This window comes from Zosterops lateralis, assembly GCF_965231275.1.
Source record: "Zosterops lateralis genome assembly, chromosome: Z".
Classification (NCBI taxonomy): domain Eukaryota; kingdom Metazoa; phylum Chordata; class Aves; order Passeriformes; family Zosteropidae; genus Zosterops; species Zosterops lateralis.
The window spans coordinates 21,105,375-21,120,581 of record NC_139800.1 but is presented as its reverse complement, the minus strand read 5'-3'; the positions used below and the strand labels follow the sequence as shown (position 1 = coordinate 21,120,581).

At 40.5% G+C, this 15,207-nt stretch overlaps 1 protein-coding gene across 3 annotated transcripts in view; it reads left to right on the top strand.

The window, feature by feature from the left end:
• Positions 1-15,207, top strand: part of LOC310922661 (protein unc-13 homolog B-like) — a 208,411-nt gene that overhangs the window by 141,787 nt on the left and 51,417 nt on the right. For all 3 annotated transcript variants that reach the window (XM_083883374.1, XM_083883373.1, XM_083883372.1), the window contains 6 exons: positions 5,409-5,578; positions 6,436-6,551; positions 8,405-8,568; positions 10,554-10,704; positions 11,708-11,776; positions 14,015-14,104. In XM_083883374.1, coding sequence (XP_083739500.1) covers positions 5,409-5,578; positions 6,436-6,551; positions 8,405-8,568; positions 10,554-10,704; positions 11,708-11,776; positions 14,015-14,104 — 760 coding nt within the window. The remainder of the gene's footprint in view (positions 1-5,408; positions 5,579-6,435; positions 6,552-8,404; positions 8,569-10,553; positions 10,705-11,707; positions 11,777-14,014; positions 14,105-15,207) is intronic.

Sequence of the window (15,207 nt, the reverse complement as noted above, 5' to 3'; positions counted from 1 at the left end):
CTATTTTTGCCGTATTCAGTGCAATTAGAACAAGACAGTAATTCCCCATTTAGACGTGTTTTAGGCTGTCAGTGGAAATTACAGGGTTCCTGGATTTTATATTTTTTTCTGTAAAGGCTGAAGCTGAGCATCCATTTGCATGGGTTAAAATAGCAGACAGTACTTAGGAAGATAAACCTGACCACAGGGCAATTTCAGTTTTAAAGGGAGAGCTCTGGGGTTGTTTGGAGGCTGCTTGTCCATACCTTTTGTTCACGGAATGCCATAGTCTTTAAAGTCTGTGAACAGTAAATGTTACTGTTCTTCCTGGCGTATGTGCAGAATTACTTGTTCATTTTAAAGTAATATTCCCTTGAAGTTGTATGGTCTGAGTACAGCTGTGTCTGAAGCTTTGAATGATGGGTGGGAAGTCATTGCCTGGAACAGATTACATTGTCTCTGAACAGGTTGCAAGAGGCATGTTTATTCTTTCTCACTGCAGAAGAATTACTAATTTAAAAGGAATGCAGGGCCTCGTCTTAGCAGACAGCCAGTATTTTTCTGGAATGTGCAGAGCCCACATGATATACATACCTGTTAATCTTTTGGGAATGGTGCTACTGCTCAACTAACCACTGGCTAGTTACCCTAGCTTCTGTTTCGTTCCGCAATTTTCCTTTTAGCTGCTGGGCATGTTGTCAAGCTCAACATCTTTCAGTTATCTCTGTGATTATATATGCTGTTCCAGAGCTGTATTTTCAACTTCCCCTTCTGAGATCACTGTGTTTATATGCACTGTACCTCTCCTCACTCAGACTCCTTTCACTGTGTGGCAGGGGCTATCCAGTTTGTCTTGCTTCTTTAATCTCCGGGTACGGCAGATACTGAAACTGGCACTCTGATAAAACCTCGCTTGTTTCCCTGCTCAGTTACCAACATGAGACTTAAACCTGCATGCAGACCTAAAGCTCTGTGGCAAGCACCAGTTGAAAAGCTGAGTTAATGTGGCTAGTGATGTAAAATGCAGAATCACTTTATCTGCTCTTTGTAGTTAGAAGAGCTGCACCATTAATTTGTTTGTTGTAACATTGGATAACAGCAAATTATTGTAGTTGTTCTCCTAAGAGAAGACCTTCATGCTAGTAAGAAATGAAAACTCATTTCTTTATTCTTAGACAGCAAGAATGGGCTCTCAGGGCATATTATTGTGCTGTCATGCTTAACTTACAAAGTACTGAGGATTTTTCTTTATTCTCTTTCCACTCTGATTTTGCCTTCAGTGTTTTCAACACTGTCCTTTTTTCTCCCTAAAAGAGGAATCTTCTCATCGTTTAAAAATGAGTTTCTTCTGAGAAGTTTATTGCCTTCCATTCCTGCTGCAGTTGGCCACAACTGAGATGCCAACTGGACCCTGCAATGTTTTGACACTTCATTTGAACCACATTCAAATCCTCCTTCTTTTTAAGCTACACCATTTCCCAAAACAACTCTTTGTCTGCTCCCCCTCTGTATGTTGTTGCAACTTTTTACTGGTCTTTCTCATACTGGTTGCTACAACCAACCTGCCTTCCTGCCTGCCTGCCTGCCTGCCTTCTTGCCTTCCTTCCTGCCTCCCTCCCTCCCTCCCTTGTATGAAAGGTCCCCTGGACTGGACTGTGGAATTTTACAGGCCATTCTTGAGAACTGTCAGCAGAACGGAAACTGCTCACAGAATATGGACACACAGACATTCACTAGACTCTTGGAACCATAAATATTTTTGGTTCAATACAAAACAATAGAAAAATACAATAAAATTACTCAGTTCTGGGCTTGACTGACCTATGTTAAAATCTGCAAAATGTTGTTGCATCCTCTGGCCCTTTACTTTCCTTGTCTGTTCTTGCTTAAATCTAAGTGTTGTGTTTTGTCTTTATTAGCGTCTCAGCTCTACAGGGTAAAATTAGCAAATTCAGCACAAATGTTGTTGGGGATTTTGTTTCGAAGAATGAATCATTGGTTCAGAAGTAGTATTCTGGTCATTTTTGGATACTTCTTCTTTTTCTTTCTCTCCACACTTTGAACAAGAGGAGACACAGGACCTGTCCCAGACCCCTGACGTGGTCCAAGCCCATCTGGCCCAGCCTTTAGAGATGGGCAGAGATCTCAGAGCTAAGAATCTCTTCCTACATTTTTTTTTTCAGAAGTTGGAGCTAGATTAGAAGGATACAAATTGTTAACTTCATTGTGGGAGGAACTATAGTGTAAATTCAACAGTCGCTTGTTCTGTTTAGCCACCAGTATACTAATTACTGTGTGTGTGGGCATGTCACTGTGAGAGTAGACCAGAATTAACCACAGCTTCGTGTGCTCTCGTGCTTCCCCTCAGCTGGGCATGGAAAGAGACACAAATATTGACAGTGCAGGGGACGTGTGTGGGTGCTGGGGCTTTGGTGCTGTGTAAGACTAAAGGGGAATGTGGCAAAATAGATGGAGGTAGAGAGTGGGATGACGAGCAAGTCAGCAGAACCGGGCTCAGCTGCTTCCAGTACAGCAACGACTGGCTTCAGGCAGAAAATCCTAATGGAAAAAAAAATCTGATCCTAATTTTTCTTTTAGAATTTGTATGCTGTTTCTGGAAAATGTTACTTCATTTGGTAGCTTGAAGTGTAAAAGTAAGTTCTTTTATGAAAATGGCACCACTCCAAACACTGGGACAATATGGAAAAAAAAGAAAAGGTTTGAGCCTGTACATAGCAAACCTGATTTCCAGTCTCCTGCTCTCTGAAATGGACGTGAAAGTATTTGGTAATTTCTTCCTTTTGATGGGGTCACAGAGTGTTTATTTTCTCTGCATGCTCTTGGGAGAAGCTGTGAGAGCTCAGCTGTGGGAGGATGGACAGACATATGTGTGCGCACAGTGAAATCAAGCTTCATAAAAACATAGCAAGAAGTGGGGCAGGCATCTTGAGAAATGTGCCAGCTCCTATATTAATGATGGGAAGAGCTTCTAGCAGCAGAGGTTGTTAGCCAGAGAGTTACAGAGTTGTGTCACTTTCACAAACTGGAAGCTATTTCTTGTTAGTTGGAAAATTCTTACCCATCAGCAAGCCCAAGTCTTCCAGTGTTCATGATTCTGTTTTGGGGTGCTCACTGAAAAGTGAACTGGTTTTGACACAACTGTGTTGCTTCACCAAATCAAGGACTATGGTTCTACATGCTTAGATATTTGGTGGTAAGCCACCAGCTCAAGGCTTTCAGCTGCAGAGAGCAAGTGATAAAACTCACTCTCTGGCATGGAATCACTATAAAGAAAGCAAGTTCAACAGTCGCTTAAGGACAACAAAGAAAGGTGTGGTAAAATAGAAGCTTTAGTAGCTCAGTAAATGCTTATTGGAAGGTTTCCTGTAGGATGTGGCAGTTGAGTTATGCTGCTGTCTGAGTAAAGGATGATAACCAGCTGCCTCAGGAGAAGGGGATGATGCATGTGAGGCTGCTTAAATTAGATTTAGGTTTGAACAGTGAACATTTTCCTTAAGGGAAGACTATTGGAAGCGTAGAAAGAGGACCAAAGTGGTCCTGGCAAAGAGCTGTCAGCCAGAAGGTGATGTCTGAAGAAGTCAAGAGTTAACTTACATCATGATGTTAGCTTACTTGTTTTAACTTAACTTAACTTGGTAAATGTCCATGTGCCAGGTGGGTTTTGAGGCACTCATGCATTTCTGAGCACTGAGCCTCTACAACACTGCCAGGCTGTAACTAATGCACCATGTCAGGAATAGAGGATTTCTTTTACATCCTTAGGCTGTATTGCTGGCAAACATGGTAAAGCACTCAGATAAATTTGAGAGCTACAAAGAGCAGCAATTCCAACCGTTCCCTGCTTGTGAGCTCTTGTTTGCAAGGTTTTGTTGGGAAGACATTCTTGAAGTAAAGGAGGAGGAGAGGAGAGTGAAGATGGGAAACAAACATCAAACCTCTTCTATTCTGAACTCTAAATAAAGATTTGATTGCACAGCAAAGGCAGGGAGCGATGATATGCTCTGCCTGTGATCTGAGCTGCATGGAATTGCCTCTAACCTTGTCTATGAAATTCCCAGCTATTCCTCTCTACTGGAAAAATGAGTAGGAGCTGCATGGATGTCTTTTAAATGTTGTCCTGAATCACAATGGTGGCGGTAAGAGCCAAATGGTTTCTTGGCAGAGAGCATTCTCATAACCAGTCACTGCCACATCCTATTGACCAGGCTTAGCAGAGCTCTTCTGACCCATTTCTTCTTTCTCTTGTTGCTTAGCAACAGGTGCAGCATGTTAATGTTTAAAAGGCTGGAAAACAGGCTTTCAGCAGCAGTTGCCTGTTTTCATAGGTTTTATTTGCTTGAGGGTAGACATTTGTAGTGGTTATGGTGAATAATCATCCTTGTCATGGTCTCGTATGAGCATTCAGATTGCTTTATTGCATGTCCTGTAAATGAGCAGAGCTATTATAATATGGTTCTACCCACTTCTGACATCCAAGAGCCTGTTTGGGTCTACAAATGGTATCTGAAATACCTGAAAAAGAGGGAGAGTCTGTAAATCCTGTATTGCATTAAGCTGGAGAGTGCTGATTCATCAAACAGTAAACTGCTTCTTTTAATGGAAATGTCCTTATTGATCTACCCAGAGCACAAAGTATCAGTCTAAGCTGTGAATAATAGGCAGAATCAATTCTAGTAATTAAATACCAATGCTGTAACTACCATATCACACCAGTTCCCCTCAGGCAGTGTGGTGTATCATCTGATTATAATTTATTATGCATTGATACACTATTGCTTTGTGACTGTCTTGAAGTAAGAGATCCACCTGAGCTATTTGTCCTTCATTAGAAACCAGCACAAAGGGTGTTTGTCACAGGTCTTCTCTGTGCTAACCTAGAAACTGCATAAAGACAGGGAGCCCTTACAGCCTACAGCTGAACAGGAGGTCATTGATGGAGAGAGCTGTTGAAACCAGTTAGATGCTGATTGTCATTTTTGGTGGGGGTGTATGCTGGCGTTAACCAGCCTGGCTATCCCCCAGCTTCTGTGGGCTTCACAGTAAAACTTACAGCTGTGAAGAGAATTCCCAGGTTCTGTGAGCTGCTGCTGCTGAGAGTGAGGACAAGTAGCAGAGTCACAGCCACTTGGGAAGTCAGACGTTGGTGGCTGAGGTCAGGGCAGGGTGGTCATTTGGCATGCATTTAGAGTGCAGTATCTGCCATGTCACAGGAGTGTTCGGAGTGCACCAACAAGTTGTTGTGTGATTTGTATCAGACACTCCATTTTTGAATAAATACACATTGTCTGCACTTTGCTAATACATTTCTCTGATGCTGGAGGAGTGGGTCAAGAGGAATACAGAGCATGTAGCAAATAAATACTGGTTGCATTGTGCACTCTTAATATTACATTTTCTCTTGTTTGCAGTGAGTGCCATAATTCTTCTGACCGGATCAAGGTGCGAGTGTGGGATGAAGATGATGACATCAAGTCTCGTGTCAAGCAGAGGCTGAAACGCGAGTCAGATGATTTCCTGGGGCAAACAATCATTGAAGTTCGCACTCTGAGTGGAGAAATGGATGTGTGGTACAACCTTGGTGAGCAGGGCCTTGGGACTGGAAACGTGTCACGTGTTGGTTTGGGAATGTTTGAGAGCACTTGGATGCATGTGGACAATTTGCGAGAATGGGAGAAAAAGTTTACATGGTTTCAAGGGCATATGATGCTGCTGTAGAGTAGCTGCAAAGCTGATCCCAGTTAAAATAGAGTGTAACAAGTCAGAAGGTTGATGTTTTCTGTCAGCCATTGAATAGTACGCTGGGAAAAATGCTTGGAGCAAGACTATTCCACCTCTGCTGGAGACATTGTCCTGTGTTCTTACTTTTGTTGTCAACACAAGCATTTAACAAGCCTGTAAGAACATCAGGTGCCCTGTACTGGGCTGGCAAGATGTTGAGACCTTTTCCAGTGACTGATGTAGAAGGTACCAGCAAACAAGTGGATGGTGCTGAGTTGACAGGCACTGTGGACCTGTCATCTCTTAGGAGATCCAAAACCTTCCTCTAGCAGTTCCCAGGAGTTCAGGGCTATGGTGAAGTTAGGGATAAATTCCACATCAGTCAGTCCTGTTCTCAGAAAAGGAATCTCTCCTTGCTGGTTCTAGTTCAGCTGGCTGAATCCAAGACCCTCTGGCACATTTGCTGGCAGAAAGGCTTCTTATGTCTAAAAAATGTACATAGTTTTAATTGATGTGTCATATCAGGGGTGTGCCATGGCAGTTGTTTTGCTGATGTCTGCTTAGTACTATTCAATGTTTTGAAAGAAAAGAGAAAGTTTTCTCTGTGGTGACTCACCTTGAGGTTCCAGCGGTTTCTTTTGCTGGTGTTGTTACCCTGAGATGGCTATGCTCTGAGCATAAACAATGTGTATAATTGCTGATGGTTTTGCCTTCTAGAGAAGCGAACAGATAAGTCTGCAGTGTCTGGGGCTATTCGCCTGCAAATCAGTGTGGAGATCAAAGGCGAGGAGAAAGTGGCTCCATATCATGTTCAGTACACTTGCCTTCATGAGGTAAGAAGTGGTAACATCTGTTCATTCCAATTGACTATTAGAAAAGCAATTTCTTGACCTTTATTTCCTTGAAATGTTCCTCCTTGCCCTAGGTGAGCTCTCTTTTCCCTACCGTGCAGGCCTGGTAACACACTGAATCATCAAACCTACGTTGTAACAGAGGCAAAGGCAGCTTTAAGCTGTCTCCCCGACACTGGGGACTAGCTGGCTCAGTCTGTCCCACTGTCGCAGCTATGCCACTGTCAGGCAGAGATCAGACTTTGATTCTCCTCAGAGCCCATGATGAGTTTAAGGTGGAGATGCCTCTAAATTTCCTTGAATGATGTTTTCAACATGTACTGTACCTCTGTCTTTCTTTAGAGGAAATATACTAAAATGCATTATGAGTAAATTCTGATTGAGGAGGGAGTCTCTGTCTTGGGCTCTTGAGTGATGTAGATATTGGTGGTAAAAATCCTGTTGAGCTGCTGCAGTGGTGTGTAGTTATGAACAACTGTTGGGGAACAGCAGATTAAGCTGAGGTTTCTGGGTACTGACCTGTCTCAGGATGGACTGAGCTGGACAGGCAGTGCTGCAGAAGTTGGGAGAAATCCAAAGATGACTTGTGAGAAAGACTAAAGGGAAGACTCTATCTTGGAAAGATGCCCAGTCTATCTGTGTGAAAGAAAAGGCAGGCAGCAGAGTCAGTCTCAAAAGTGCCTGAATAAGGAAGAGTAGTCAGAGCCCTGTGTACAAGAATATCCTGAGGTCAGAGGGGGTTAAGCAAATTCATCTTACACCAAGAAGGACAATTGTATCACAGAAAGGAATGTTCATCTACAGGAACAGCATGTTCCTGGACACTGAGCTGAATGAGCTCTCTGGTGTCTTCTGGCCTTACCAGGGAGCTCTCTCCAAGATGAATATGAAGCTCAGAAAGTAGGCTTCTTTTAGTAGGCTGTGTTTTGTCCTTCAGTACACATTTATTGCTTTTTATTTTAGTGATGGCTACTATTCAGTAACCTGTTTTAGTTTTATCCTTTGAACATGCTATATCACCTGCTGCTCTTCTTTTTTTTTTTTTGCAAATAGGTGTCTTTTTAACTATCACGTTTTTTCTTTTGTGTATTCTAAAATGACGATGATTTGCAGGAAGAATAATATAATCAAGAAAAATACTACTGTAGAGCAGAGTCCTCTAGCTACTAATGAGATCATTAGACTTTTGCATCACTTATATAGGGAGCCAGCTGTCTGAAAGGCTGATGAATCTGTAAGTGACATGAATTTGAGGATTACTAAGAACCCCACTGAGCTCCAATGTGCAATTTCTGCATAGCAATGATAGCTGAAAACTTTTGCAGTGTTAGATAAAGTGAAATGTTATATTGAATAATAATGCAAGTGTCTAGTTGTTAGGGGTGATCTTAAGGGTATCCTTTTTAGAAAAAGAAATCTCTTTGGACTGTTCTGTGTAATAATAATTATAATGCTGATACAGAGCTGTAACGTCAGCTAATTTAAATAGCTTGTCCATATTAAGGCATTTTCATTCTGATGACAGAAATGTGTAGGTTTTAGGAAAACTAATTAGTATATGGTTTCAGTGCACTGAAACACTCTTCTGAATCATTCACATTGTCTACTGGGCAAAGTTGTAAGTATGCATGTGAAAAATTCAGCTGTGAGAGTCTTTCAAGAAGAAAAGAAGGTAAAAGCAGAAAATACAGAATGAGCAAGAGGAAAAAAGAGGAGGAGAATAAAGAAATTTGAGTTAGTGCCACCACCTCAGCCATTCCATGCTCTCCATGAATCTTACTTAATGTCTTCAAGCAGCTTCAAATACAAACTTGTTCCTGTTTTGTTTTTTTCAGAACCTCTTTCACCATCTCACAGATGTGCAAGGGAATGGGGTGGTGAAGATCCCTGATGCCAAAGGAGATGATGCATGGAAGGTGTATTTTGATGAGACAGCCCAAGAGATCGTGGATGAATTTGCAATGCGTTATGGCATTGAGTCAATATACCAGGCCATGACGTAAGATGTGTTTCCTGTGTTCCTTAGCGCAGATAATTGGTGTAAATAATTCATGTAACTCTTACTGTTTAGCAGATGAAGTGTATAGGTAATGTGAGAGCTTGGCAGTGACAGCTGCTCCTTGTGGGGCTTACTGTGAATGAGAAGAGACTTCTTGTCTTTGAATCACTGGTGTCCTCAAAGTCTAGAAATTATTGTCTGCCATTTCTGTTTTGAGGCTCTTGAATCTCTGTTTGAGAGCTCTTCTGTTAAAAAGGTGTTGCTCAAGGTTCCCACTGAAGATTTCTGATAATGTGAGAAGGGATGAGGTTTTGTGGAAGCATTTGTCTTATATGTCTGTTGTGGCAAGTGTTACAGTCCTTTGAAGTGACTAATTTCCCAGATGCTGCTGAAATCATTTACAGAAAGTTTGAGTAATGGTGCCACTGATTTGTCTCCTTTGGAGCTAAGGCTAATGCAGTTCTATATCTTCAAAGAACCTTTTCCTTGTCACTATACTTTTACTTGGATTTGGGATTAGTCATTCTTCCTCTTAAAGACTGGTATTGCTATGCTTAGCTCATTCCTTATTTCAAATGTAATATAAAATGTAGCAGACAAAAGCAAACTTTTTCACATTAGAAGCTGGAAGTTTTGGTTTACGGGTCCTTAGATGAGTTATAAGCTGTACTTATGTCACCTTGCAAGCAGCTTTTTAGCCTATTGGTTTAAGCAAAAGTGCAGAAGAACTGCCCGGTTTCTCTGCACATCTAGTCAAAGCTTATAGCAGAGTTAACTTGAAAGTTGGACTAGGCTTCTCAGGGATGTGAAAAATTTCCAAGGATGAGGGTCTACTGCCCCGTTGATTAGATCCCACTCCTCACAGCTTCTCTTCTTAAAGCTAAACAAAGCCATTTCATGTGCTTATATTTACCCAGTGCCTAAATGACCAATTGGTACATAAGTGTCATGTAAACTTGAAGAGGTTAGATTTGGGATAGATAAAAAGGTGAAATCTTTTACAGTGAGAGTGGTGAAACAGTGGCTGAATAGGCTTCCTAGAGAGCTGGTAGATGTCCTGTCGCTGGAAGTTTTCAAGGTCATGTTGAATGGAATTTTGAGCAACCTGATGTGGTTGAAGGGGACCTTGATCACTGCAGAGGTTGGACTAGATGACCTTTAAAGGTCCCCTCTAACTCAAACTAGTCTGTGATTCTATGAGTCTGTCAGGGAGAAAGTTACATTTGGAAAGTAGTTCCAAGATCTAATCTGGGAACTCAGAGAGTATTTCTGTGTAAAAATGGCCCATATCTTCTGCCTCTTGGAGTGAATTTTACTTGCCATCTCCCATGATATAAGACCTCTTAAGCTATGATTTATTTTTTTTTAGGTCTAACAGAATTTAAAATCTTTTTTAATAATTTCACAAGCCTGGATGCTCCTAGCGTGGTTTTGAGATTTCCTAGAGGCGGTTTCCTTGCATTTAATGAGAGAATGGGAGAATGCAAATGAGTGTGCACACTTCTCGCAAGCTGAATGGGTTAGCCATAAGGAATCACATACCAGTGCAGCACAGAAATACTAGTGTGTACTCTCACTGGACATGAATGTTTTCCAGCTGCTACCACCTCATGACACCTCAGAACCTGTGTCTACCTCAAGCAGCAGCAAATTGTGTCAATTTCCTTGTGTCAGGCTTGGTTTTAGGAATTGGCATCAAGACCCAGAGCATCACTAAGTCACGTACTGTCAGCAACAAATGGTTGAGAAGCTGTTTTATGATCTGGAAATGGCTACAGTGAAGGGATTTCTCTTTGTTTTGAGCTGTTGTCTGGATGGCATCTTTCTGAATAAAAACTCTGAGATGCTGAAGCTCTGTGAAGTGATGAAACATAACTTCCATCTGTTCATGGTGCCCACCAGCAGAAGGGATCTGTTGAAGGGATGAAGTCAAGTCCTGCTGCACAAAAGAGACCAGAATAACTTACATCACTGTCCTTTTGCAGGCATTTTGCATGTCTCTCTTCTAAATACATGTGCCCAGGCGTGCCAGCTGTGATGAGCACCTTACTTGCCAATATCAATGCTTATTATGCACACACCACTGCGTCCACAAATGTGTCTGCTTCGGACCGCTTTGCAGCCTCCAATTTTGGGGTAGGTTTGTGTGTTTGGTGATGTTGCAATTGGACTTCTTTAATTTGCCTACAGTGCTTCCACCCTTCAGTAAATAACTTGTTCTGTTCAAGGAACATTAAATTTGTGAGGAGTTGGAAGCAGTGGAACTTTTACACCAAAGAGCAGGGTTTTATTGTCTTCATCATCACACATTTTAGATATCAATCAGTGTAATGCATCGTGATGTTTATTCTTTGTGTTCACATTGCAGTGAAGCACAGATGGTATGGAATGAGCAAATAATACTAACTCTGCATATTAGTGCTGTTGGTAAAATGTACTGTGTGATCTGGTAATTTCAGAACCTTGTTTTTAGAAACAGCAACTGCTTTAAGAAAAAAAAAAAAAGCACTGCCACAAAAGAAGTTTATCCCCTTAATGATTAAATGTTTTGTATATAGTTTGTGGTGGAGTTGAGCATGATGGAAAAGTATTTGGAAAAGCTCATGCTTCCCATCAGATTGAGAATTTATTAATAGATGGTGGAGGTGTTCACAATGCCAAATCAGAATTCAGTGGAGAGACCTGACTTCAGGAAGTTATGTCACAAGAAGCCTGTAGTACTTGTCACTGATCTAGATAAGCTCATGATAAGAGCTTATCATTGCTCTGAATTAGACCCTTTTCTGCCTGTAATTTATTAATCTCTGAGTAAGTATTTTCTCTCAAATACAAGTCTGATATAAATTGCAGATAGAAAGTCAGAATGGTTTCTCTTCTGCCACTACTTCAGAGTGATAATGGAATGTTTTTTCTGGCAACTCTGATGTTTCACAGACTTCAGAAATAATTACAGTTTAAAAGTAAATCCAGAAATTGAAAGAAAATACTGTTTGCACAAAGCCATGTATCCATACTACTTTCTCCTGCTCTCATGAGATCTGACACTGATTGCCTCCTTGCAGCATCCTTGCTGCTTACTCTGAACATGGATTGGACAGTGCTGGTATGTGAATGTTGATTGGTGTTTTTTGCTCAACAGAAAGAGCGATTTGTTAAGCTTCTGGATCAGCTTCATAATTCACTTCGGATTGATCTCTCAATGTACAGGGTGAGTGGGAATAAACAGAATCCTTTCAGGTATTCTGGTGGGCAGAGGGGAATCACACTATTTGGATTTCTCTTACATTTCTAACTTCTTGCATAGTTTGTGTCTTAAGGAATTGTCATGACAAGCTTGTTGCTGAAATGTACTGTTTTGTTTTTTCCTTACGGATAGAACTTAGACTTTGTTTTTTTCTTTCATTGTAATCTCCTCAAGACTTCTGAAATAATTAGAGCATTGTGAACTATGCTCATCTCTGATATTTTCCCAGAAGTTTCCACTCCAAATTGGATTGGATTAAATAATTTTAAATACTCTTATCAGCTACTTCAGATATCATATAAAAAGGGAAAATAGACTTGTTCTCTCCTACTATGACAGAAATAGTTTAGAGGGTTGTTAATGTTGTCACTTATTTTAGGTTTGGCAAACTCAAATCATGATGTATGGTCAGGTTTGAGATCCCCCCCCCTTCAGCAGATTGTGAAGAGATGAGTTTCGGATGTTGGCATTAGTCCAAGAGGCTTCATAAACCCTCCCCTTTCTTTCTTTGCTACTCCTTAGTCAATATTGTTTTATCATGTAACTTGGCTGGTTTCTTTCCCTTAAATTCCCTGCTATATTATTTCGATCACAGACTAATTCATTGAAATTTTGAAAATGGTGGCAAAATATGAGCTTTGATTTTATTTAGTTATCCACTTCTGATTTTAGCATTTAGTTGAAACACAGAAAAACATACAGAAGAGAAAAATATGAGGAGATTAAGAGAAGTGCATTAGGAAGACAAAACAAAAACGAAAAAGGGCCAAGGTGCAAAAGAAGATAAAAGGAATATTGTTTGAAGAGCTATTCTAAAGCTACATTACTAGAAAGAGAGGGTCTAAATAGAGCCAACTGATCCACAGAGGAGCAGAGGGAAAATTAGCAACCTATGACAGTAGGAATCTGTAGCAGCGCTGCCTTTTTGTTTGCTTAGTGTTCAGTAAAATCTGCTTTTTGGTGGCTAGTGCAACTGAAATGTGCACAAACAAGTAAGATCTTACATAAAGGACCAGGAAAAAATTGTGTAGTTTAAATAATTTAGATGTAATCTAATTGCCATTATATTTAGAGAAATGGTTGAAGTATTATAGGAGCATTTAGTAATTATTTTAAGACCCCTAAAGGGTGTGTTAATGTCTGAAAGAAGAGGTGTTAGTTTGCAGCTATCCAGACAGGAGATGGCAATTTATTTTCATCAAATGGTTTGTATTCAGATCTTGACCCATAGAAGTCTTTGATTTTGATAAATACCCAGAGTTCCAAAGAGTCCATGTGTGGACAGCTTAACTTTAATAGGAGAGAAGTCTCAGAAGGATCATGTACAAATGATGCAAAGAGCATCAAATTGCCTGCAGTGGTTAGCTGAACTGCAGTGATACTCAATTACTACTGTCAAGAGACAGCATATTTTTCTGCAAGTCCTCAGTAAAAAGTGAAAACTGTTCCCCTCTGCCCTTTTCACCTTCATATCTAATAATTTTTGAATGTGCAGATGTGAAGAGACTGTGTAAAGAGAACGTTGCCCCTGCTGTTTTAATTGCAGCAAAACCAATCACATCAGCTTGAATGTAAGAACATGCTGAGGAGCACGAATGCTGTTTAAAGGACACAAGTCCACAGGAGACAGTGGAAATGTAGGAAAGGGCACAGTGCCTGAGGTCAGAAAGGGAAGAGTTTTGTGTTAGGAGCAAAGCTAGCTGCATTCAGCATATGTATCTACATATGGCATCTCACAGAGTTCTGGCTAGTTCCAGTACCATCTTATGGGAGCAGTGCTAATTTTGTTGTTGCTTATTTCTCTGGAGTGGTGTTGGATACACCACACCTCTTGGCATCTCAGAAGGGAAGCCAAAAAAACCAAGCATTGAGTGCAGAAAGGAAAGGGCTTGCATAACCTCAGGCAAAAGACCAGGGCTGCCAGTGGTGAGGCTGTTCCCAGCCAAGGAGACTGTTCCTGCCACCAAGGGCTGTCAGCCTCCTGGCACCCACAGACTTCACATTTATATGAGAAGCTATTTAATTAAGCAAACAGATAAGCTTCTGCAGCAAAAAGGCTTTATTTATTGAGCATTGTTTTGACTGGTACAAGCTTCTTGAGCAGGAAATGTTTCCAAGACAGTTTCCTTATTTAGCACATGCTTGAAGCCTTGCATGGATCTGACTGTGCTTTCCAACAGGATTTCCCTTTTCTGTCAACAGAATAACTTCCCAGCCAGCAGCCGTGAACGGCTGCAGGACCTTAAGTCTACAGTGGATTTGCTGACCAGCATCACTTTTTTCAGGATGAAGGTAGGGATATGGGTAGGGATGGAAACAGCATCTCTGCAGTTTTTTTTCCCTCAGAAGTTGATTTCCCATTTTCAAACCATTGTTTCATGTTTTTGTGCTTTAGACCTTAATGAAAATGGAAATCATCTGCTGACCATGTGTAAACATCCATATTTTGTCTTTACTTTGCTGTATTTTGCATTATGAAAATGTAAATTGCTTTTTCCCTATTATTCAATCATAAAGATGGCACAACCCTCTCCCACTCTCCCTTGCAAAGAAGAAGAAAAAAAAGAAAAGGAGGATGAATGAAGGAAATTGTCTAGTTTTAGGAAGATAATTTGCTTTTTTAATAACATTAGGAAGGTTTTTCAATATCTAGTAAATATTTTAGTTTCTCTTGTGGAGGATGAGATACTAAAATGGGATAATATCTCTCAGTAGAGATCCAGGAGAGTTATTATGAATGCTGATGTACTGGTTTTGTAGTTAAGTTTATTGTCCTAGCAATGTGTAATGAGATTATTTTATATTCCTGATTTTAGGCTTCTAAACTTTTTTAAAAGATTACAACCTAATATTGTTGGTTAGTGCATGTCACTAAATTTTTTTTTCTTATCAAAAACAAAGCAAGTTTAATTTGAACTACTTCAGGAAGTCCTTAAAATTTTACTCTTAAACCCTAGTGTAAATGATGATTTATTTAAGAATATTCATTCAGACAATCTGTCTGTGTTGGAAGCTTGATTTATAGAAATACTCTGAAAAGTTTAGAGATACTGAAAATATCAGAATTATCAGGTTATAGTTTTATTTGCAGGGTGGCGATTGCCTGTCTGTTTAAAGTACCCCTGCAGCATTTCTCTAAAGCAATGTAACAATGGAATAATGAAAACAGCTGCTGTTGCAAGTGGAGAAGGCCTATCAGTTGGCATGTCTCTAAGCGTTCCCGTTGCTTTAAAATTAAATAAAGCTTGTGATGAGAGATGCACTTAAATACTTTTGTATTTAAAGGCAGAGGGGTGGTCTTCAGCAAGACTTTTCAGATCAGATGGAAACTGCTCTGCTGGTCTGTTGCACATTCTCTCAGTGCTGGAGAAGATTGCCTGCAGGCTTTGTAACAA